The following is a 26,560-nucleotide window of genomic DNA, read 5'->3' as shown; positions in this document are numbered from 1 at the left end:
CGTCTCTTTCTGCAGGCTGCTGTACAAAGCCATCGATTCGAATGCTGAAAATTACGGTCCTGTATATAACCATCGCGTGGAGATTTCCATCTTCTTCATCGTTTACATCATCATCATCGCTTTCTTCATGATGAACATATTCGTCGGTTTCGTTATTATCACCTTTCAGGAGCAGGGTGAACAAGAGTACAAAAACTGTGAACTCGATAAAAACCAGGTATCACACTTTATTGATTTAATGAGTGTGCTGGACTATAATATTATTTATAATAATATATGTTTCCTTTAAGGACTCCAACAAAGGAGGAGGCCATTCGGCCGATCAAAGCCTGCACTAGCATGGCTAACCTTTGGTTGTTTGTCCATGTTCTATCCTTTTTATATTCTGAGCGTCGAGCAAGGAAGCAGCACGTACCATTTTAAAATTGTTTGGTATGACTAGACCGGCAATCAAAGCACCGGCACACCGAGTCTGGTCCAAAAGAATTCAACGGAATTTGTCAGGTCTCTTTTATCTTAACTTGTTTTTTTTCTTAAATCAAATATAAAGATGAATCTAATATCAAGGTTGAGCCCATGTAGGCATTTAATATTGTGGAAAATTGATGGAATTTCCAACTCCCCTTACCCTTTTCCCAATCGTACGTCTCGTGCATCCCCCATTTATTACCTCCCTCTTCCTCCTATCTCCAGGCTTGCAGGAAGGCTTTGAGGTATGCACACTTGCCTCTGAGCTGTGTAGCCTGGGATCAAATGTCGACCCAACTGTAAACTGTTACCGTTTCACAGGCAGGGCAATTCATTAAACTGGGTGTCTTGTCTGGTAGCATTCGTTGGTGCACATCGTTCAGTAGGCGAGCTTTCCCACTAGGCTATCGCCAGTACCACCAAACAAATTCCAAAACCCCTGCTCTCAAGCCGCTGTCACACCTTGACGTTTTAGCCAGCGTATGGCAACATATCAAAATGTATGTAAAACGCTGGCGTACGCTGAACTATTGATGTTTTTTTTAAATTTTTGGGCGTATGATAACGTGTTGCACGTATGCATAACGTATTAGTAACGTAAACATAACATTTTAATCACATATAGATAACTTATACCAACGAATGCTGAGTGTGTTGTCGGCATTCACAACCTATGCCCAACGATAGTCTAACTTATGCATAGTGCGGCAGCGTATCGCAGACGATCACGTGGCGTAGGCTATTAATAGGCTGCAGCTCGACGATTCAAATCAGAACTGCACTAAACATCGAAGTGTCAAGCCGCTGTCACACCTTGACGTTTTAGCCAGCGTATGCCGACGTTTGAAAAATTTGCCAGACCAAGCTGGCACACGTTGAACACGTTATGGGTAAGTTTTGTATACGTTAAGAGCACGCTGGCAAACGTCATAGTTCGCCGAGCTGTTAGACAAATTTTCCATGTTTGAAATTTCCCGACGTATGCCAGTGTATGTTCCGCATACGTTTGTATGTTCCGCACTCGCACGTTCCGCATACACTTGGCCATAAGTTGTAGGCACGTTATGCGATCGTTGACACATGTCGACACACGCTACTTGTAAGTTACTCATAAGTCGAAACACGTCGAGGTAATGTGCAACATACCCGAAACTTATTTCTAACCTATGAGTAACGTGTTGTAGGCACGTTACGCGATCATTGACACACGTCGACACACGTTACTTGTACGTTACTCATAAGTCGAAACGTGTCAATGTAATGTTTAGCGTCAGTGTTCCAGACTCCCTGGTTTTTTTTTTTTGGTTTTTTTTTTCTTCGGTATGACGGTGATGTTAACACTTCGATTTCTAGTGCGATTATAATATAATATAATTAATAGGCTGCCGCTCAACGATCTAAATCATAACCGCACTAGAAATCGAAGTGTCAACATCACCGTCAGACCGAAGAAAAAAAACAAACAAACAAAAACCAGGGAGTCTGGAACATTGACGCGAACCATTACCTCAACGTGTTTCGACTTATGAGTAACATACAAGTAACGTGTGTCAACGATTGCGTAAAGTGCCTACAACTTATGCCAGCGCATGCGGAACGTGCGTCATACGTCGAGTACGTCGAGAAATTTTCAACATGCTGAAAATTTCTCGACGTACTCGGCATATGACGACGTATGCCAGCGTACTACGACGTATGCCACCTTCGGTGGATGAGGTAAACAGGTGAGGGAGGAGGGGAGGAAACAGTGAAACTAGTAAGTAAGTTCGTTTGGGGTAATAAAAACAATGGGTTATATTTGGGAATGACAAGAGGTGATGGTACACTGCTTGAAGCCCTGGATGGAAGAGTGAGACAGAAAAGTTTCTGGAAGTTGGCTCCGTAGATTGGAGAAGTGAGGAATAAGAGTTGAGGTGTGCAGTCCACCAGGATTTTTGAAGTTTAAGCAGGATGTGGTTACTGGAAGAACATGTGCATCCTTGAGTAGATAGAAATGGTCAGAGGACTGAAGAAGCAGAGGGAGCAATGTTGGAGAATAGATGGCACAAAACAGTGGATACCACTGACCTGCCTGCGATGTGAGGGAAACAGTTCCTTTGCTTTGACCTCATCATGGGAGATGTGAATAATTTTGAGAGCTTCAGATCTCAAATAATTCAGGAGAGACAGATAATGCTGGGGAACCAGCCCATAGTGGAGAGCAGTACTCCATTAATCTATGGACAAAGACCTTGGAGACCGTGAGTTCCCAGTTTGCGGCTGGCTTTGGACTTCTGCTTTGCTGTGTGATCAGCCCAAGAAAGGTCCTGGCTGATAGTGAGGCCAAGAGTTTCAACAGACTGATCCTCTTCCAGTAGATGACCAAGGAAATCGGTAGGAGGGTTCGTTTGATGATCCATATAGATCGATTGTGTATGACTGTGAGTTTTTCCAGGATTTAATGAGATGTTCCATTTATTTATCTGTGCTCCACTATCTCCTTTCTTCCCCTATTCTTTTCCTTAATTTCTTTCTTAACCCTCCCCTCAACCACCTGCATACATGACATGAAAATTCTCCCAATTCCCCACAACCCCACATGTTGATGTCGCTTTAAATGTAGTCAATATAGGTGCAACATAACGCCGTGTGAAGCCTGTTCATTTAATTATTGGAGCACAGCTGTCCTCCTCCAATGAGCAATCCGGTTGTGAATGACAAATGCTCTTTATTTCATTTTTTTGGGATACGATTTCTCATTAAATAAGCATCACGATCCGAGGAGTAGAGCACTCGTGCTGCAATGTGAATCCAAGCTCTCACTATTGTGGGTTTCGCTCTTCATTATGCGATCCGACCAAATGTTTTCTTCGAGATTGAGAAACATTGCATCATTTTCTATTTTGCAAGGCACGTATTGTGACTCTTACTGACCCTCAAGCAAAAAAAATGTCAATGGAACATTCTGGAAGCGTGTGCTGCATATAATATCGCTTGAGCTAACGTTTGAGCACAATAATTAATGCTCACTTTTTGGGTGATGAAAAATAAGAGGAACTTTTCTGAAATGATTTGAGGAAAGAGATGACAACTTGGATTAGTTGCTGTGATTTGGAGTCGAAACATTGGAGCTGGGGTGGAGCAGGTGTGGGTGCGGGGGGTGGGGGGAGGGATTCACTTCCTGTCTTCAAATGAAATGAACACCAAATTCAAATGAAATGAACAAATTTAATGTTTTTACATTCTTATACTGAAGTTTTTTCTGGAAATGGAAAACATGTCGGTTGTCGGATCACCTCCTTGGTGAAGATAAATCACAATAATTATCCCCATGATTTAAAAAAAAAATTAAAAAACCAGGGAAATATTGTAATTGGTTCTATCTGTCTGTCTGTCTGTCTATCTGTCTGTCTGTCTGTCTGTCTGTCTGTCTGTCTGTCGGTCTGTCCATCGCGCTATCTCCTTCTAAACAGTTCGGCAGAAATTCACCAAACTTGGTAGTTATGATCACCACATGGCAAGAAGGTGCAAGAGCAGTTTCTTTTTTTTTTTTTGGCCCTGCCCCCTGGGGCAAGGTCAAAAGGTCAAATTCCAAAAAATGCAATGACGGGCACATTTTAAAATGAACCTTTGTAAATGCAATCAACGTTGGGGGATACATGAAATATCTTACGATTTATTTTTACATTTCACCATGGTTCATGCCCCAGGGTTGTTCATGGAGACTTGGGGTCACAGGGGTCAAAAACAGGGAAAATCTTTTTGAACTCAAAATTTGATATTGGGTCATTCCTCATGGAATTTTATGCCATCTTTCAACTTTGCTTTCGGTGGGAAGCGTGGGGATTTGCGATGGCACGCCATCGACTTCACACTTGTGTTTTTAAAAATCAACTTCAAGGTTGAATGGACCAAATGACTTTGATAAATAATTGGAAATCATCACCCACCCTTGAGATACCATTTTTGAGATGAGCGTTGATTTGTTCTCCAAACAGCGATGCTTGATTTGTGAATCTTGGTTTGCTTGTTTGCTCTCCCGCATACCTTTACGTCCGTTTCATTTGTTTGTGTTCAAGCGACAGTGTGTGGAGTACGCACTGAAAGCCAGGCCATACAGGAGGTACATCCCAAAAAATATATACCAGTACAAGTTCTGGTACGTGGTGAACTCTACGGCATTCGAGTACATCATGTTTGTCCTTATAATGCTGAACACTATCTGCTTGGGTATGCAGGTAAGCACAAGGTTGAGCCACTTTCATGTAGGTAGACCGACACAGGTGTGTGAGAGAGGTGATAAGCTCAGCCATACCAACATCATTTTGCCTCTTCCCTTTGACAGCACTACAAGCAAGCCGAAGTGTTTAACAGTGTCATGGATCTCCTGAACATGGTCTTCACCGCGGTCTTCACCCTTGAAATGCTTTTGAAGATCATTGCGTTCAAACCTCGGGTAAGTAGTGACACAGCGCATCACCCTCAGCTCCATAAAGCAATTACATGAAAACATGAATACTGGCATTATTACCAATGACAGCAGCAGCCACAAGCAATCGGTTGTAGTCCTTCACTATACATTAACAGTTTATAACAATGGTGTGTTCAGAACAATAAGCATTGTTTAAAACACGCATTCAATATTTTTGCTTCATTTGGTTTGTTCAAAGCGAGAAAAGAATACTGTATGGTGTTACCCCGAATATCAAGGAATTGGTTCTATTATTTGAGCTCTCCAGCTGTCGTTTATGAAAATTAGAATACACGGTTAAATCGAGAAATTACAATGTCCCTTCTTGGGCTCCATCACATGTTTTTTGAATACAAAATCTTGGCTCATGGAAGAGCGAGATAGCAGAGGGGACAAGGCAACACAGTGGTGGTGGGACAGTGGGACAACAGGTGCACACACCAAGTAAGGGGATGGATGAACAGGAGGAAAGAGGAGAGGGGAGAGAAACATAGCAACATGCAAGAATAAGGGGAGTCGTAATGAGGGAATTAAAATATTTATTTTGTAGGGATGGGGGATGACCTGAACTGGTGGAGTAGTGCCGACTTGAAACCCTTGAGGGAAAAGTGCGATTGTAGAGATTGAGTAACTATGGTTCCACAAGCGGGTGAAAACAGGAACAAAGGAATGTTGGTGAGCAATCAACCTGGTCATGAGGGGTTTCCGAAAGTGGGGTTATTGAAGAATGCGTGTGAATTGAAGGGACTGGGGGGAGTATGAAGTGATGAAAGAGCAGAGGGACTAAGACTGGAGGAGAGGCCACAAGCCTGGTTTTACTCCCTCATTGCTTTCATTCCTCCACCACTCAATAACCCCTCCAGGATGCAAGCTCTCCTTCTGTACAACCCCGTTGTTAACCTTCCAAAGTCTGCGATTACTACTCACTCACTCCTTTGTCTCTACTTTCTCCCACTTATGGAATTGTCTCCATGTGTCAGCTTAATCATGTCCTTCCCATCAGGGTTTCAAAGTGGCAGCTCAGTGCAATCTCAAATCACGTTACATTCCGACCCATGTTTGTTATTTTATATCTCTGTTAAACTCCTCACTATCACCCATCTTACTTTCATGTTATGATCTCTCTCTCTCTCTCTCTCTCTCTCTCTCTCTCTCTCTCTCTCTCTCTCTCTCTCTCTCTCTCTCTCTCTCTCTCTCTCTCTCTCTCTCTCTCTCTCTCTCTCTCTCTCTCTCTCTCTCTCTCTCTCTCTCTCTCTCTCTCTCTCTCTATCTCTCTATCTCTCTATCTCTCTATCTCTCTATCTCTTTCTCTATCTCTTTCTCTATCTCTTTCTCTATCTCTTTACTCTATCTCTTTCTCTATCTCTTTACTCTATCTCTTTACTCTATCTCTTTCTCTCTCTCTTTACTCTCTCTCTTTACTCTATCTCTTTACTCTATCTCTTTACTCTATCTCTTTACTCTATCTCTTTACTCTATCTCTTTCTCTATCTCTTTACTCTCTCTCTTTACTCTATCTCTTTACTCTCTCTCTCATTACTCTATCTCTCATTCTCTCTCTCTCATTCTCTCTCTCTTTTCTCTCTCTCTTTTCTCTCTCTCTTTTCTCTCTCTCTTTCTCTCTCTCTCTCTCTGTTTCTCTCTCTCTGTTTCTCTCTCTCTCTCTCTCTCTCTTTTTACTCTCTCTTCTTTACTCTCTCTTCTTTACTCTCTCTCTTTATTCTCTCTCTCTCTCTCTCTCTCTCTCTCTTTATTTTCTCTCTCATTCTCTCTCTCTTTATTCTCTCTCTCTCTCTCTCTCTCTCTCTCTCTCTCTCTCTCTCTCTCTCTCTCTCTCTCTCTCTCTATTCTCTCTGTCTCTCTCTCTCTCTCTCTCTCTCTCTCTCTATTCTCTCTGTCTCACCCTCCAATTATCCTATATTTCAATTGCCTTTTTCTGGTATGTCACCTCACTCGTCCATTAGCCGAAATTTTGTAGACGACAATGATTTTTTACATTAACTTTTCCTAACCTATTAAGGATATGCTGGACATAAGTTCTATGAACAAGATACTCGCAATCATCGAAGACATGCCAAGAAAATATGAAGAACGATGGTTTGGTTAAACATGTTTACCAATGTATGGCCTGCAGTATAGCCTGAAGGTACGCACACTCACCTCGAAGCTTTGACTAGCCTTGGATGGAATATCGACCTAGCTATAAACTGCCATCCTGGTGTTTCATCGGCAGGGTTGATTTATCAATGTGTGCGGAATCCCTCAAATGTAGGTAACCTGGGCATCCTATCTGCCGGGAATAGTTGGTGGACGTTAAAGACCCCATAGTGTCCTTCCTGAAGAGTATGCGAGCTATCACCAGCACCTTGGCCAAGTTCCAAATTCCTGCCCTAACTACTGCTTGGAAGGCAACAACAAACCACCCAGTTATAACCCTCACTCAGGAAGCTGCTTCTGGTGGCATTGACACTCAATGAAGAGTATGGTACATCAGAGAGCGATCAACTTATATACACAGTGTATGTATGTGTATATGTGTATATATGTGTGTATATATATATATATATATATATATATATATATATATATATATATATATATATATATATATATATATATATATATATATATATATTAGTATATTGATGAATTTGACATACTTTGAACCTATTAAAGATGCTGAATAATTCAGCCATTACTGTGGAGTCGAGTAAACCTGTTGTTTCATTAAACGTGTGCTTTATATTAACAGATATTTGTGGCTAAAGCTGAGAGATGTTTTGTAAGTGCAAATCTCCATTTGCTGTGACATTTCTGCGGTTCTGGTTCTGGGCATGCTTTCCTTCACCATCACAAACGACCTTTTTGAGCCCTATAATCCTTCACTCCCCCACTGTCTCTGTCCTTCTCCTAATAAGTACCTGCCATAGCAAACGAAATGGGATGTTAAGAGCTGTCTGTTCCTGGAATCATCCATGTTTCAATCTTTTCCAAGTTGAAGCATTTATTTATTTATTTATTTGAGGTTGAGTAAACATTTATTAGAAAGTAATCTTGATGACATCATGCATTAGTAACAGTCCTTGTTACCCATGATGCTTTGCACATTTGGACTTGCAGTTAAATGTCATAAAAGAGAGTACAAATTGATAATGAGAACAGTACTGAATATGCCTGTTGACCGTTGATGAAATACTCAATTAGAACAACGTGAGTTGTGTGATTCCATGCATCCCATTTCAAAGATGTGGTGTGGCAGGTTTTGCATTTACATTGATGAAAATCATCAATGTGCTCACATGTGGGGCCATCTACACATATTACATGTGCCAAAATGGTTGAATATTCGCTCAGCACTCCACTTCCCAGACCCAGTTCCTTATTCCCATCTCCTCCGAACTTCCTCCCTCTTTTCTGTCCCTCCTCCTCTCAAATACTGTTTTCTCGTGTTATCTCCTTCCCTCCCCTGACCTTTGCAAGCGTAATATGTAGATGGTCTCTCTGCACCCGCATGACACGCACGTACATGTACAGAGTTTTCTAATGGGAATAGCCATAAAAGAAAAGAAAAGAAAAGAAAAGAACAGAGATTCCGCATGACAGGTGCAGCCGAGTTAACACCGTTCTTGAAAGAAGAGAAAAGCTGTCTTGCATTGAAAGCAGTGTTGTCGCTGGATGTCATGCACCAATGGAGGCGGCAACAAGGAGGCCAATGACCTCCATGAACAACTGTGCCACTTGTAATTTGACAGAAGAACTAACAAAAGACCAATTTTACCGATTGTACTGTTCTCAGATGCAGGAGAAAATGGCTAAGTAGAGACATGGTTGATGATACCCCATTATCTGATGTTGTTTGACGGTGATGTAACAGAAGGATATCTTATTCCTCAGATTCCTGGCAACCTGTCAAGATTTCTTTTGTCGATAACAGGTCCATAACCCAAGCTCTGTTTCTATGTGATCAAATTTCAAAACAATAGCAATTCTGCTTGCCGATTCTTCAGAGATACACGATGGAATATCTAACCTCCACAAACATGTCCGATCAGACATGAGAGCCATAATGCTGTGGTCTGAGTTGGAGAAAATACTTCAATTGTTTTTCATTTCGATATACAGTATAGTGTGTGGGGAGGCCCAAGTTGAGAATTGAACCAATCGTGGATCTGAATGGACATATGTGGTCATTTCCAGGACGTGGAGAGTAAAAGGGTCAATGATCGTGGGTCAACAAATAAAATGATTGTTGTAAATACTAAAAACGTGATTTAAAAACCACGTCAGTTGTTGAATCATCAATTTCAATCACGAAATTTCCTGCAAATTTAGTTATTTGTCGGAGGGTTGTTTATAACTCGGCGCAGATGTGTGAAGAAGCAGCTGGAACAGACCTACAATGTTCGGAAGAGGTCTATCTACGAGAATGCAGTGGACGTTTAACCGATAATGGTATGGAGGTAGGAATCGAGAGGGACTTTAACCATGCCACTGGTCAAGTAGACTCATTAGGTAGGAATTGCTAATAATTTTGTAAATTCTTCCGTCACGATGCCCGCCATGTACTCGCATTTAAATGTACCTTTTATGCTAATCCAATCCTACCGTCCACCCACTGTTCAGGGCTACTTTAGTGATGCCTGGAATGTGTTTGACTTCCTGATCGTGATTGGCAGCATAATAGACGTCGTTCTCAGTGAAATTAATGTGAGTATCGGTTGCACAATGGCCTCCCGTCACCTTGTCCCTTTTCCTATTTTGTCTTGTGCTCTTGGAAAGTCCATGCCAAGTAATCTTTCTGCTCAACTCGAAAGTAATTTATATAAGCTAGTTATTTTTTGCGACCAAAGTACCATGTTTCCCAGCAAGGATGAATTACTTTAACCCTTGCATGATCAGTCACTCGTGGTACAGCAACAGAATACCAAACGATAGGTTTCCCACTATTACAGTGCAACTACAGTCATTCGTAGTAAACTTTCTGCACCCCCTCCACCCCAACAGGTCCTGGTATACATATAATGACAAATACATGTTAAGTGCTTTGAGTTGTGGTACTTTTGATGTAGCCATAATGGACTTAAAATCCCTTCTGAAAAATTCTGAAAAACAAATTATTATGAATACACAAATGGGTGATGATGTTATGATAAGTTTGAAATCAAGTGCTACCTTCAAGTGTCCAACTTTGCTTTTGTCCTGCACACAAAATGTAAGATTATATAATACGTTCTTTTATAGTGTCAAAAATTATTTTACAGTTTTTACTTCATGTTATTTTACACAGTGTAAAACCCCTCTGTGTCAGTACCCTACCACACATCTCCTACAAGCCGTGTCCTTTCAACCTCACTCCTTCTACGTGCCCCCTCTTCAACATTCCTCCACTTAATGTCCTCCCCTCTCTGCATCCCCTCTTACACCACCCTCTACAAGCTTCACCCTCACCACACCCTCACCTAGCTCTCCCTTCACTCCACTCTTTCCAAGCTTCCCCCTCACCCCTCTCCTCTCAAAACTTTCCCCAAAACCCTGCCCCTCAATATTTCCCCTCTTGGATTCCCCCTTGTAATATCCCTCTTGGCTTCCCCCCTCGTCCTGCTCATCCCATCTTTCCCCTCATTCGACCTCCTATCTTCACCTGCAGCATGCACCCTCCCAATGCATCCTCCCATGTCCCTCACTGTGTGAACCTCAAACATCTGATGATTTCACTCCAACCTTACTGATCTCTCAATCCAGGCTGCTGCCGACAGCCCGGACATCATCTGTTTAACAGAATCCTTCCTTCCACAGGATGACAGGATGTCCCTGACTCCATCGTGTTTCTCCTTGGCTATTATATCCTCCAGTTTGATCGACCTGAACCCCGTCCTGGCGGCAGAGTTGCACTGTACATCAGGAACTCTATTCCTCACTCTCATTGTTCTGCTATTATACCACCCAACCCCCAGGAATACCTTTGGCTACGACTTATCTGCTCCAACCTCTTGTTTGTCTGTTTGTTTTACCATCCTCCAAATAGTGATGACTCCATCTACATCTTTTTCTCCGACTGCAACATGGACCAACTTTTAACCACTCATCCCAACTCTCTCTTCCTCATATGTTGCAATTTCAGTTGTCGCCATGCAACTTGGCTGGGTGTTGACACCTCTCTCACCAGCCATGGCACTTCAGCAAAGGACGTCTGTGACTCCATGGGACTGGCTCAACCTGTGAGCTTTCCCACCTGGATTTCTCCCAATGGCAAATACTCTCTTTTGGACTTGGTGATGACAAACTTCCCTGCAAATGTCCCCTACTCTTCCCTTGCTCCAATTGGTTCATCTGATGATGTGCTTGTGAAAGTCAACATCTATTTGGCTTTTCTCAGAGAGCTGACTCAACGCCGTCGAGTCTGGCAGTTCACTCAAGCAGATTGCCAGGAAAAGCAAGCAGCCGTCTCTCTTCAGGACTGGTCTCCCATTTCTATTGCCCTTAATATTAACTCATTCTCGGAATTCTCCCACAGAAACCCATGCTCTCTTATGCACATATTCATCCCATCTCCTCTTTAATTATCCTACCCCTCTCCCCTCCCATAGTACACTGAATCCTGTGGTGAAGCAGTTGCTCTGAAACAACTTCCCTTCTCTTACTGGAAGGCAAATCTTACCAAAGGCAATCTCACCGCATTCTAAAAAGCCACAACAAGTGTGTGTCCACTCTCAGGAGAGCCAGAAAACAATGTCCGTCCAACCTCAAGATTGAACTTTCAAACATGTCTTACTCCTCCAAAACCTGATGGTGCCTTGTTACGTCTAGCTCTGGTGTATGCTCCCCTTTCCTCCCTTCCCTTACTTCAAATGGCACCGCAGCTGACTCTACTTGTGAGAAGGCCGAATGCCTCGATTCTGTGTTTGCTTTCAAATCTCGTGTCCCCAACCCCTCACTCTCGGTACCCACCATTCCCTGTCATACCCAACTGCTCCTTGACTCTGTGTCTTCTGCTCATGTGAAGGTGGAGAAGGTTCTTTCAACCCTCGACTCTGACTCTACAACTGGACCGGACGTCATCAGCTCACGTGTCCTACAAACCTGCTCTGCTGCTCTTGCACAGCCTCTCTCTGTCCTTTTCTCCCTGTCATTTGCCCTCAGTCATCTACCATTTGCTTTGACATCTGCCAACATCAACGCATCACGTAAAAAAGGTGCAAAAACTGCTCGCTTTAACTGCGGACCCATGAGCTTACTTTGAATCATCAGCAAGGTCATGGAATCCATCATTCCTTGACATGAAATCATTCCTTTTCTCCAACAACCTCATCTCAGATAATCAATTTGGTTTTGGTCCAGGTCACTCCACCTTTGACATGCTGACTTCTACTCTCCCAACAATGGATGGCAGCCTTCAATGTCAGACTTGAGAACAGGGACATCTTGCTGGACATCTCGTGCTTGTTATACAGTCTGGCATCCAGCCTTACTTTCCAAACTCTCTGCCTATGGCATCCAAAGCCAACTCCACACATGGCCTGGAATCCTTTCATCTCCTCTCCTCACTCAAAGCTGGAGTGCCCCCAAGGCAGTGTTATGGGCCCAGTCCTTTTCCTAATCTTCATCAATGATCTCTTTGACTCTGGAAAATCCCCTTTATCTATTTACTGATGACTCCACTCTCTGCCGTGCCATCCCTTATCCTTCAGACAGGAAGGCTGCAGGCTCGACTTTCCTCTCTTCAGACCTAGACCAAATCACAAGCTGGTCAAACACTTTGAATAAGTCTTTCAATCCTGACAAATGTTACACTTTCACTATTTCTCTCCAAAAGGACCATCTGGCAAACCCTCGCATCTAGTTGTTAAAGAATCCTCATGAGGAAGTTCAGTCATTGAAACTCCTGGGTCTCGCCATCAGCCATTATTTTTCGTTGGCAAACTACATTTCAAAGTTGGCCTCCAAACTAGTCACCGTCTTGCCATTCTCCATCGTATAAAGTCTTTCCTATGCACACCTGAACTCACATGACTTACAAGGCCTTCATTATCAACTTGATGGAGCACTGCTTTCCCCTCTGGGCTGGTCCCCTGCCTCACACCTTGCTCAGCTTGATGACTTGATGGAAACTAAAGCATTCAAGATCATTGGAATCTCACATGCTGAGGCTGAGTATATGGGCCTATCACATTACCATTGCAGACAGGTCGGTGATCTCTTTGTCTTCTAACGCCTCCTCTCCGGTCTTGCACCTTCTGATCTTTCCGTGATTTGTCCCCCATTACTCACTCACCCAGGTTTTTGCAGGGTGCACACAGTCCACCATCAACCCCCTTCTGGTGAATCTACCTTAATGTAGGATAACGGCTCGCCTACACTTATTCGTTCCTCTTTTTTTCCCACCTGTGGATCCAACTTCCTCATCCTCTTCAATCTCGTTCTCCCCTCCAGATCGTCAAGACAGCTGTTCACCACTATCTCATACCATCCCCAATCCAAAACCATGATCTTTTCTTCCCTTGTTAACCCTCCTCCCCAAAACCACCCACTCCAAGCTCTTCTCCTTCCCAACTCCCAGTTTTTCCCTTGTGTGAGCTTCCTTCTGTATCCATAATGTCCTTTTCTACCCTCCATTCCAACCCCACACCCATTGTTTGTCCAAGTTAACCTCTATCTTGGCCTTCAACTACGCTGTTAGTGTCCCCCCCCTTCTCACTTTGCTGTTCTTTTGGTCTATTATGGCCTGATCCATTCAGTGTACTCGCACTTCCATGAACCTCGACTATGTACACAAAAGAGATAGAGAGAAACGCAAGTTATGATTTTTTTGAGGATTTTTTTATTTTTATTTGGATACACTGGAGGCTCGTATGAGAGCGAACACACAGAACGTACAACAAGGGGAGCAGGAGACGAGAGGGAAGGAGGAGGGAAGGAAAAAACACAGTGGGGAACAGAGGGACGAGGAGATCTATGGAAGGGAGAGGGATGGGGCAGGGTACATGGAGTAAACAAGATGGACATTACAGGGACTTTCAGGTCCTTACACAACAAGGACTTTCAGGAAGGAAAGCAGGGAATTTGAAGGAAGTGGGTTTTGGGTGGATTAACGGGGGTAGAAAACATCGTGGTTTTGGATGGGGGAAGATAAGAGATGGTGGTGAACACCTGTTTTGAAGACCTAGAGGGAAGAGTGGGATTGAAGAGAGTGGGAGTTTGTTCCAAAGGCAGGAAAAAAGAGGAATGAAAGAGTGAAGGTGAGCAGTGATTCTTGATTTTGGTATTTAACCAGAAGGGGGTTCCTGGTGCACCTTGAGTACCCTGCGGAAATATAAGGGGGACATATCTCAGACAGAGCAAGGGGGGAGGGGGGCAAGGCCGGAGAGGAGATAGTAGAAGACAGAAAGACCACCGACCTGCCTGCCATACACTTGCATTATCATGCTTGGTATGGGCAGTCTATCTGACTTGGTAATTAGGTAAAGGAAAGAGGTTTTTGGTGCAGGGGAGGGGAGGGGGAGGGAAGGATGAAGGAGGAGGTGGGGAGGTAAGGAGAGTTATTGAAAGAGTGAGGGGGTTGGAGAAGAGCTTTGGAGAGGGACAGATGTGGAGGAGAAAAGGCTCGGTGGTGATGGGTTTAACTATAGTGGGGAGTAATAAGAGAGGAGGCAGAGGGTGGTTGAAGATTGGAGGGGGTGGAGTGATGAGATGGAAGAGAGAGAGGGTGGGGGAAAGAGGTACCTTTGTGGCTGTGAAGGGGGCATCTTTGGCAAGGGGGAGTGAGGGGAAGATTAGAGGGACAAGGGTGAGTTGAGAGATGAGGGTGAGGGGTGAGGGAGTTTTTGAGAAAGGTGAGAGGGAAGCTTGGAGGAGGAAGAGTGTGAAGGTTGCCTTGAGATGAAGGGGATACGATGAGATCAGGTATGGTAAAGGTGCAGGAGGGCAATGCGAGAGGTGGGGAGAGGGGAAGGATGAGACTTGGTGGAAGTATGGTGAAGAATGGAATGGGCAGGTGGGGGGGGAGGGTACAAGGTTTGAGGGGTTGGGAAGAGAGGGAGGTGTGCAGAGAGGATGGAAGGAGCATGTTTGTGGGGATCAGGAGTGTCCTGATTGAGAGAGTGAGACATGTTTGGTTAGAATGGAGCCCACAGATGTAAAAACACCACACACTTTGGGACAACAGAGGAGGAGCTGATACTGAAGCAGAAGATAGTGAAGAGGTGTCAAGAGCAGAGGTAGGATGAGGGGCAAGGAGATGGGATAATAGGTGACGGGCCATGAGGAGGTAGATGTAAGGAGGTGGGGTGAATTGGCACTGAAGTTGGAAAAAATTAAGGATGATTGATGGATCACGAACATCTATTACAAACTGGGAGTTTAAATTTTTTAAAGTCAGAGATGCGATTAAAGACGTTACGTGAAGGATGCATTGAAGGTGAATTAAGAGAATGGAGAAAGGGAATGTTGTACCAGTGGGACTCTTACACACGGGATGAAGGAAAGGTCGAATTGAAAACAACCTTTTGTACAAGAACAGGAAGAGTAGTGAATTATGACACAATAACGAGAACCACGCGTGTGAAAGAGGAAGTTGTGACATTTATAGGAGACCGTTGTTTTTATTTTTTTCATGAAGATTACTTAAGGTTAGGAAAAGGAAAGGTTGAAGAAAAATCGTGTCGGTGATGATGAATTTGGTCAGCGAATGTAGAAGGAAGATGAAGAGGTGGTGGTGAAACAAGTGGTTATGGGAGGTAATCACTTATTTCACTATCCCCTGTTTGGTTAATGTGAGAGGTTAAAAGAAGGAACAATTTTGTTTTTTTTAAGATTAGGTAAGATTAGGAAAAGGAAAGGTTGAAGAAAATAATTGTAAAGGTGTGTGGTGAATGTGGGCTGGAAAAAGTAGTGGATGGTAGATCAGCAAAATAAGGGGGAAGAAGGGTCGGTACAGGAAGTTACGTGGTTACGTGGGGTATAACGTGGGGTAAAAGGTTATTTTTTGTTGTATTTATTTTATTTTGAGACATGAAATGGATGGTATAGTTGAGAGGCATAGAAGGAGGGTGGAGGGAAAAGTGGAGAACATAAAAACTGATGGTAATAAGGAGAAAATACAATTGTTTTTGACTGATTGACTGTAATAATTACCCTTTGGTGTGTCAGTACCAGCTGAGTTGTTGTGGGCAGGATAGCTGACTTGGTGTGGGCAGGATAGCTGACTTGGTGTGGGCAGGATAGCTGACTTGGTATAGGCAGGACAGGTGACTTGGTATGGGCAGGGCAGCTGACTTGGTATTGGCAGGACAGCTGAATTGGTACGGGCAGGACAGGTGACTTGGTACGGGCAGGACAGGTGACTTGGTACGGGCAGGACAGCTGACTTGGTACGGACAGGATAGGTGACTTGGTACAGGCAGAACAGGTGACTTGGTATGAGCAGGACAGCTGAATTGGTATGGGCAGGACAGCTGACTTGGTACGGGCAAGACAGCTGACTTGGTACGGGCAGGACAGCTGACTTGGTACGGGCAGGACAGCTGACTTTGAAGCATAGAATGGCTGACTGTGTGGCATGTTTGTCTCTGAACTTCTTTTGATTCAACCCACCATGTAATGATGCCGAACTATAAAATGCCATCCAGCTATGAGTAATGTGGGTGGTTGGGGTGGGGAGGCGGTGTACTGGGAAGTACACCACCCTTCAGAGGGTGCTTCAAGCTGGCCATCTCATCTCTTTTCTTATTGACTAACCAGAGTTCATCTTTTGGCTATGGCCGTATAAATCATGCCTCCAGATTCATCATCACTCATCTGATTTTGCATCAGCCTGAATGTTTATTTGTTTATTTATTTACTGTAGCTCTGGTAGAAATGGTAAACATAAAACAGAGGCAGTGTCAGGTGGTGAGTAGTGTTGGGTGGTGAGTAGTGTTGGGTGGTGAGTAGTGTCGGGTGGTGAGTAGTGTTGGGTGGTGAGTAGTGTCGGGTGGAATAATATGACAACTGTAAGTGTCAATCCTTTGAGATCCATAATGCTTTCTGCAGAGTCTCAGGTTCATGAAGAGGTTTGTCCCCAACAGCACGTATGAGACAATAACATCAAAATACACCAATGTACGTACATTTGCGGGAAATGCGAGGAAATATACTTTTATACGAATAATGACATTAGGAGATATCAATGCATTTCACGTGAATGATGAAGATACCAGGAACACAATACGCGTGAGATGCAAAGCTGAGGTCTACATCATCACGTGGCAGGTGCTTCGACTGGAGTGCCAAATGTGTCGTCCACGCTGACCATTGGACTCGACCGAGATGCGTCCGCGTACGACACAAGGGACGATTCATGAGACGTGGTTATTTTTCTCATTTTCCTTGAGGTTTTGCTGAATGGCTCCGAGCTTACATTTTATCCAATTTCAAATCCATGTTCACATAATTTGCTTGTTAGTATAATTGGGGGTTCTGCAGAGTTTCACGTCGTGATTTCATAAGCAATTCCGCATTATCTGTTAATGAGTGAGGTCACTGTCACCGCATGTTGTTAAAGCTCCACATCATGCCTACATTTGTTCATCGTAACCTTTTCACTCCTACCTTGTTTTCTTCCCCTTCTTCATCCTTGCTGTCCTCCAATTTTATTTAATTTGTGCAAAGGCCGAATGTCACTGTGTTGCTATAGCATCTGATCGGCTTGCTGATGACCTTCAACATCCTTTGCTGACTTTTAGTTTGAAACTCTTTTGTTGCTGTTTCTGTTTTTGCCTTCCTTTCTTTCTTTCTTTCTTTTGCCCTTTGACAACCCATGCCCGCCGTTCAGCATTATTTCTGTGATGCATGGAACGCTTTTGATGCTCTCATTGTCGTTGGTAGTATCGTCGATATCGCCTTCTCCAAGATCAATGTAAGTGTACGCCCCAGCCTTTCCTGCTGAGGTTGTGCTGCGACTGTTGTCGGTGTACGGAAACCCTTCCTGCTCAAAAGTGATGAGCGAATCGTATATGGGCATATATATGAGTTATATATGTTTTGTATATGATTCCTACAGCCAGTTGCACCCTTCAGCTAAAGCTTTGGCTTTTCCACACTTCATTTATTGTTGGGTTCAAATCCAGATATAGCGTGACCCATCTCAGAAAGAAAGCATTAACTTGTACATCATAACCAATTGCGTTGTTCATCACCGGTTCAGCTGACACTTCTCTCACACGCCTGTTCACGTGTGCCGCATCATGTGCTTGTGACATGATTCACTTTCCTGCTCTTTTTGAAAGGGTGATGGGGATGATGAGAGCAAGCCGATGAAGCTCGAGGTGGGAGGAAAGAAAAATCTCGTTTGTGCATGTATGCATGCTTTCTGCAAGATTGCTAATGGTGAAACAAAATGACCGTATTTTGAATAACGCCATGCTGGAGATGGACGTGTTAACCTCACAATTGGCTGCAAACGTCAAAGTGCGAAATCCCAGCATAATGTTATGGCAATGGCGGCTCAGAATATAATTCAACATCCGGCATCAATTTTGCCAATTTTAACATGTCTCATTCGGTTAGTTGTGAACAGTCAGATGACACATAGCCATCTGGCTGCGACTGACGAAGGGTATGGTTCCAAATTCTTCCACCCTTTCACTATCACAGTCACAGCGGTCTGCGAGGTGAGGTGGAAAGCATTTCCTTGTACATTGTGACGTGCTTTTTTGAGGCTCACCCTTGTTTTGATGATTCCCTGCGGATGTTGTGGCCACCATTGGACATGCGGTCAGACATGTCCAAGGTCTTGTGCCTTTTCCTGGTATTGCAAAATCCCTCGTCGGAGCATGCTTGTGTTGCTGAGATCTTTTTGGGTGTAAAACTTACATTCCATTTCAAATGTTAAAACAATCGAAAGATGCACGTCGAGTTTCAACCGATAGATGATGTACGTAAGAGGCAATCTGCGTTGTCTTCGCTTTCAGAAGAAAGGCCAATTTCCCAACGTAGTCATAAATTATTCGCTTCTTCTTGTGAGACATAATCGAGTATAGTTGGGAAAAGACACCGATTCGGATAATGCATCCATCCATTTAGTTTTTCATAGTGACAAAGATTCAGGCCCCATCGTTTTGACCGTTGACTTATCGTCCTATTTGAAGACCAGTCTGTGGTCAAACGTCACACGCGAACCTTTGTCTACTGGACAAATTAATTGGTTGGTTGTGTCTTATGGCTCCTTAAAAGAATGATACATCCTCTTCATTATTATCCAGTTTTGCTCTTCCTCTTCCTCCATCAACTAACAGGGCCGACAACACCTTCTTCTTGAAATATGGAGGCTGAGCTATCGTCAAAAATGCTCGAGTTCCTCGATTGTTGTCGTTGGTTTTGCAGCCCCTCCACATTCTTAAATAGGCCTGAGGCCTAATCATTGTTCGTTTGTCCGCCATTTTGTTGCTGGAAAGTTGTCGTGGATTAATATATTTATTTATTTATTGATTTATTTATTAGTTCATGAAGAACAAAAATCAGATTCGTCGCAAAATCAAAAACTCCAATTAGTAAATGAAAACGTTGAACACATGAAATGCCCCCAAAATCAAGGCCCCATTTGGGAAGGAATTGACTCGTTAACCAATAAAAAAAAATAAAGCACAATCTTTGTCATCGTTCACAACGATAGATTTTCTGAAAACCGAAATAGATATGTGATCCGTTCCTTTGGAAGAAGGGTATAGGATACCGAATGACACGAACAAGGCAATTCTATGAGCATATATCAGTCATACATGTCTGTATATGATTCCTACAGCAGGTCGCGTTTATCGGCGAAACCTTTGGCTTCTTCAAACTCAAACCAGCGAAAGGCCCAAAAGGGCAGGGTTCCATCGTTGGGACCCCCCGTGTGGAGTCACTGACATCGCATGATTACTTTGGCATCCTCGCTAACCCGAATTGCTGTTTCTTCTACGTGTGCATGGAAATACCACGTTCCCCCACAGCGATCGGGGCCATCCATCAAGATGGAAGTGATAGACTGACTAGTTTATGAAATATGGGAGTAATCACACCAGCCTTGGCAATGGTGATCCCGAAAACACAATTCCCACTCTCGAGGTCCACAAATGATTTTGTCGGTGGAAAAATCGCAGCAAACAGCAGCGTGTATACTTGTACAAACGGAATCTGCAGTCTTGTGATTTCTAATACAAAACATTCAGTCAAACCAAAGTTTCAATCATCTCTCCATCAAATAATCTACAATTTAAACTTTTCTCTCTCCTTTCATTGGGTATAGACAGAATTACATTTCTTTTGAGGTTATTCTTTGCTTTCACAATTGGGAGGACCAACAACAACAAAAATAAAAACAATCGTCATCTAAAATATAATTCCAGGAATGATATCAAAGTTTTACACCCTATTTTTATTTTATTTTATATTGTGTGTGTTCCTCATTGTTCTTGTATTTCTTGAGATGATTGCGGATCATTGTTATTATTACTTTGTATTTGATAGTCCGTGGCGAGTTATTTCCGGCACCCTCAACAACTTCCAAATTCCTTCCCAAATCACATTCAGTCAAGCATCAGCATCAGACGTGGCCAGCCAGGTTAGTGAAAGACTTTGGCCAAGATGTAATTTAAGAAGGTGGCATTAATTGTGATCGTTAGAGAAGTATTGGTAGTCTGCAGACCGAAAGTTCACGCCAAATAACAGCAAATGCGACGTGCCATTCGGTCATTGGCGCACAGAGGGTGGCAGTCATACAGCCTCGTGCTTCGTTCTGTAGGAAGGTGTCAGAAAGTTTTAATTATCCAGCAATTTGCAGCTGGATTCAGTCTGCAATCGATGTACCCTCGAAATAAATTGTCCTAAAATCGTCTGGATGTGTAAAAGGTGAATCTAACGTCAATGGCACCATCGTGGGACCTCCTGGTCAATTGGAGCATTGATTGGGATTGAGAAAATGAGGCACGTCACTGTGGAGGCGATTGGAAATCAATCGGTGGCGGACACTGAACTCAAAATGGTTCCAAAATGGAAGCATCACGATATTATTACAGCAAACCTCGATGGTTTCTGAAATGCTTTTAGCCTGCAGGTGCTTATCAAAGATGTAATGACGTGTAAGGAGAACGTGAGAAGACACATAAAGGCTACATGGTTTGGAGTATTGTCCTATAAGAGCAGTAGGAGTGTTTGTTTGTTTTTTTTTAAAGTATTTTTGAGATGAATTTCGTTTTTCATGCCTAGAGTTCCGAAGACAGCTCTCGCATCTCCATCACATTTTTCCGCCTCTTCCGAGTCATGCGGCTCGTGAAGTTGCTGAACAAGGGAGAAGGAATTCGAACTCTGTTGTGGACCTTCATCAAATCATTCCAGGTAGGCCCTTGTGTGGATGGAGGTTATGTTTTCACTCCTGTCTGTCTGTTTGTCTGTGAGCAGGATATGTCAAAAAAAATGATGAACGAATTTGGATGAAACTTGGTGCACCGGTTGGTTGTGTGACAAGGACGAATTGATTTGATTTTGGTGAAGATCCAAATCCGGATTGGGATATGAGAGTTGTTTTTTAAAGTTTTTTAAATGATTCTTCACCATAGAGAGATGGGGCCAAAAACTATGTATAGCATTCTATCTCAAAAAGTTGTGGACGAGTTATGAAAAAACTAGGTGGATGAGCTGATTAGGTGGCACGAACAAGCCGATTCGATTTTGGTTCAGGGACAAATCCAGATCCGACCTATCGGTGAGATACAAAACGTAGACTGTTCAGCCTGACGGAGGTATGCGCTCCACCGAGTGCAGTTCTAGTTGTATATGTTATTGCATTGCACATCTCAAATACTGAAGTTAAGAACAAGTATCATCACCTCTTGTACAAAAAACGAATATCTCATCGAATGAGTTCTCACGAGAATTTCATGAGAATTTCATCTCATCAGATCTTGACGATTGATAGCTTTTTCTTGGAGTACTTAAATTCATGCTTACTCATTGTGCATCACTCGGGATGTATCTTCAGAGTGGTATCACACGGAAAATAATTTTTTGATGTGGTCCCTTCATTTACACAACAGAGGATCGGACAGGTTGCATTCTCCCCAGATGTGTCCGCTCACCCTCATGTAAGTGTTCAGGAAAACGCCGCTCAGGATGCACATTGACTTTTAATGAAATAAATGTTCGAAAAGTTTTCCAAACTAAAACACCGCATTGATGTCGACAAACCTAACTTCAAACGCACCACAATGTCCTGTTCTGTGTTGGCAATCGCTGAGCTGCACTCTTTATTTGGATCACTATGATGTCATAAACCCTCAGTTTTATTAAGTGTGCTGTTTGCATTTATTCCTTTTGGTTCCAACAAAGCTTCAAACCCCCTTCACCAAACCCCATGCAGTGAACCACGCAAGCTGCCCTTCCAGATGAGGGTGCTATCGAGCTATCCGAGTGAAACAACTTGTAATGAATGTTTGTACAATGCAGGTGACTTCTGTTCAGCTGTACACACCTTGTACCGCATACATTTTTTTTCATTTGATGATCACATGTGAGCTAATGACACACACACATATGCACACACATACACACATGCACACACACACACACACACACACACACACACACACATACACACATGCACACACACACACACACACACACACACACACACACACTGAGGTGGATACTTTGAGATCTGGTAGGTCTCTGTTCAATCTCCTGAAACCCACCCACATGTAGAAATAGCAGCCAACAACAGCAACTTGCATGCACACACACATACACGCATATATGCATGTGCACACACTCATCGCTGTGTGTGTATGTATATACATTATATACATATATATCCAACCAAGGAACCATCCTGATTATGACGTGACGCTGACGTCATGTACACAAACTATACCAAATATGATCAGTGAACGATCTGCAGCATGTTCTCCTGATGAGCCCATATCAAGGACAAAGTCGAGATTGAAATCTCTGCTTTCATCTCTTCATGACCATAGGCTTTAATCTCAGTCTGCAAAGGCTTGAGCACCATACGGATGCCTCCTAGTTTTGAGGTGATGTGTTGGTATAATTTGTGTACTTGATGTCAGCATCATGTCATTGTCAGTGTGCTTCTTTGGTTGGATTTAATATTGCTGACTGCAAACCTCTTGACTGGTGATCAGCAGGGCAAAGACAATGTGCTTGCGTGGCAGGCGACACTTGTAGCTGGCAGGTCATGCAGCAAGCACTGCCATGGGACTAGATGTGTGCCTTGATGCCTCATCAAGTTTGGGGGTTTCATTCAGATATATATGTATATATATATATATATATATATATATATATATATATATATATATATATATATATATATATATATATATATATATATTTTATATATATTTTATATACATACATACATAGATAAATATACTGGCAGCATGTGCTTGCTTACACATGGTGTAAGCATACGAACCGTGCTTCCCCATTGTCTCAGATTGCTCACCTGCATTTGATTTTTCATTTATTTTTTCCAATTATTTATGTTTTCATTTACTGTTGCTTTCCGATGGTTCTGTGATTTTTTCCTGCTGTATCGGCTTCAATTTCTGTTGGCACATAAAATTACCATGTTTACCCATTTTCTCGGATAACTGACCTGTATTTTTTTCATTATTTTGCCAAAACGAAGTTTTTGCAAGATATGTTAGTCAGCTTGTATGTTTTTTTTTATTATTATTTTTGTCTGTAACCACGTATAAAAAATTCTGTAGAGCACAGTTATCATTGAAAATTTTTGTAACTTCGCATATCAGAGGCCTATAGAGGTCCCTTTCAGTGCACAAAATTTTGAAGGTCCAGGTCACTTTGTCGCAAATCAGGGTCAGGTCAGGTCAGGTATGGGAGCATGTGCCAGAACAGCGCGTCGCTGCGTCCACTTTCCGCCGGTACTCCAAGGGCTTCCGTCTGGCCATCCCCCAGGCAGATGCCAGGCCCATCCCCATCTCCTTGAGATGATGGTCAACCTGCTGCAACCATGAGGCACGTGGTCGGCCCACTGGCCTCCTCCACTCATGAGACTCCCTCGCTGAGAGAATCTGGTGAGCAGGATCAGCGTCAGGAAAATGAGCCACATGTCCATACAGCCGCAACTGATGCTCACGGACTATGCAGGTAACAAATCTCATCCGAGTCTCTCTCAGCAACCGCTCGTTGGACACAAAATCCGACCAGCGATAGCCAAGGATTCTCCGAAGACACCTGGTATCTAAGGAATTAAGTCTCCATCTCAGATCCTTGGTCAGAGTCCAAGTCTCGCACCCATAGAGCAAGACTGGAAGTACCAAGGACCTGAAGACTCAGACTTTCGTCCTCCCGCACAGGTACCGGCAGCGCCACACCCCATGATCCAGTGAATCCATGACTCCCCAGGCCCGACCCAGACGTCTATTGACCTCTGACTCGCAGCCAGCAGAGACATGAATATCACTGCCAAAGTAAGTGAATCTCTCCACGACCTCAACATCCTCACCACAAACAGACACAGACAGGACAGCAGCATCCAAGATGTCACCGAAAGCCTGGATCTTAGTTTTGACCCAAGAAACCCGTAATCCCAGTGGCTCTGACTCCTCATTCAGCACCTCGAGGGCCCCCAAGAGGATGTCTAAAGTGTCCGCAAAGATGACTGCATCATCTGCAAAATCAAGGTCCGAGATCTTGACCTTCCCAAACGATGCACTGCAACTTGATCTCTCCGACATCCTCCCTAAAATCCAGTCCATACAAGTGCTGAAAAGTGTGGGGGCAAGTACACATCCCTGACGAACTCCAGTAACAACTGGAAATAACTCAGAGATGGTGCCACCACACTTCACAGCACTCTCAGTACCAGAGTAGAGTTCAGACATCAGATCGATCAGTTTGGTGGCACCCCACGAAGACCAAGAATCCTCCAGAGGACATCCCGATTCACTGAATCGAACGCTTTACAGAGATCAACATAGGCTGCAAGCAGCCCCTGCCGAAACTCTCGTCTGCGTTCGGTGAGGACACGAAGGGAAAGGATACGCTCAATCGTTGACCTCTTTGGTGTAAAGCCTGACTGCCCTGGACGCTGGTGCTCAAGCAGATGGTGGCGAACCCTATCAAGAATTATCCGAGCAAAGACCTTGCCCGGCACTGAGAGCAGCGTCACCCCTCGGTAGTTGTTGCAGTCTTGGCGATCACCCTTCCCTTTCCAGAGAGGAACAACAAGGCCCCTCTTCCAGTCAGTTGGGAAACAGATCCCTGGAGCTTTGCCCCGTTTCAACTGGTTCACCGCAGCCCGTGTTTCCACAAGCGAAGGTGGACCACAGTTATTCGAGGGTCAGCAACAGGGATTGTAACACCCTTGACGTCCAACTCGACAGCTGGGGGATCAGCCTGGTACAACCGCTCAAAGTAACCGGCCCAGCGGGCCTTCACTTCAGGCTCCTCTGTCAAGAGCCTACCACTCTCTGCTCGAACTGCAGTGCTCCGAGGGATGGGCTTGGGTGAACGTAATGCACGAATTCCCCTGTAAGCGGGACGAGAATCACCTGTCCACAGGTGATGCTCTATCCCCTCACAGATTCCTCGCACATAGGCCTCCTTGTCCACCCTCAGTCCACGCACAGTTTTACGCCTCAGCTCCCTGAACAGCTCAGCTCTGCCATTCAGCCTGGCCCTGCGACTCTGGTCAATGGTATCCAGTGTCCCTTGAGAGACAAAATTATTCTTTTCCCTGCAGTGAGCTCCAAGACATCCACCGGCCACATCAAGGACGGTGGTCTTGAAGGCCCTCCACAACTCTTCAGGACCCCCCAAAGCATCCAGACCCCCCAAGTGTCCACTCAGCCTGTTCGCAAACTCCTCAGCTACTCTCTCATCCCTGAGCTTGGCAACATCCAGCCTAGGCTGGGATGGCACCATTCTCCAGGATTTAAGGTGCAGCTTTAGAGTTGCTACAACAAGCCTGTGGTCAGTATTGAGGAACTGAGCACTCCGGTAGACCCTGCAGTTCTGGATCATCCTCCAATGACCGTCAATGAGGACATGGTCAATCTCCTTTGCCACACCGCCAGCGTTGGAATACCAAGTCCAGCGATGAGCTTGTGGGCGCTGAAACCATGAACCAGCCACCCTAAGTCCATGACTTCTTGCAAAGTCAAGGAACTTAGTGCTATTCTGGTTCATAGTTCCTGACCCATGGGGACCAACACACACCTCATAGCCATCCCTATCAGTTCCAGTCGATGCATTGAAATCCCCCAAGACTAGAAGTGTATCTCGTCTGGGGCACTGATCAACCACAGACTCGAGCGTGGCGTAGAATGCATCCTTCACGGTGAGATCACTCGCCTCAGTCGGAGCATAAACAGAGACCAGGGAAATGACACCTAAGGAGTGACGAATCCTTAATCTCATAATACGCTCGTTGACCGGTGTTACCTCAATTATCATTGGGGTCAGCTTATTGGACACAGCTGCAGCAACTCCTTGGGTATGGTAACCATCAGAGCGACCAGACCAATAGTAGGTGTAACCACCCACCATTATCTCGCTGCAATCCGGTCTCCGAACCTCAGAGAGAGCTGCAATCTCGATGTCCAAACGCTTGAGCTCAGATGATAACAGAGACAGGTGATCATC

General features: G+C 44.0%; 1 protein-coding gene across 1 annotated transcript in view; it reads left to right on the top strand.

The window, feature by feature from the left end:
* LOC147008864 (voltage-dependent L-type calcium channel subunit alpha-1D-like) overlaps positions 1 to 26,560 on the top strand; it is a 355,309-nt gene that overhangs the window by 233,492 nt on the left and 95,257 nt on the right. Inside the window, exons 28-32 of the mRNA XM_085864488.1 lie at positions 16 to 217; positions 4,527 to 4,685; positions 4,793 to 4,903; positions 9,542 to 9,625; positions 21,140 to 21,268. Of these exons, the coding sequence (XP_085720614.1) occupies positions 16 to 217; positions 4,527 to 4,685; positions 4,793 to 4,903; positions 9,542 to 9,625; positions 21,140 to 21,268 (685 nt within the window). The remainder of the gene's footprint in view (positions 1 to 15; positions 218 to 4,526; positions 4,686 to 4,792; positions 4,904 to 9,541; positions 9,626 to 21,139; positions 21,269 to 26,560) is intronic.

This window comes from Eptatretus burgeri, chromosome 18 (genome assembly GCF_056783735.1).
Source record: "Eptatretus burgeri isolate ZD-2024b chromosome 18, Ebu_testis_v1, whole genome shotgun sequence".
Classification (NCBI taxonomy): Eukaryota; Metazoa; Chordata; class Myxini; order Myxiniformes; family Myxinidae; genus Eptatretus; species Eptatretus burgeri.
The sequence above is the reverse complement of the archived record's forward strand: the minus strand, read 5'-3'. Positions and strand labels throughout refer to the sequence as shown.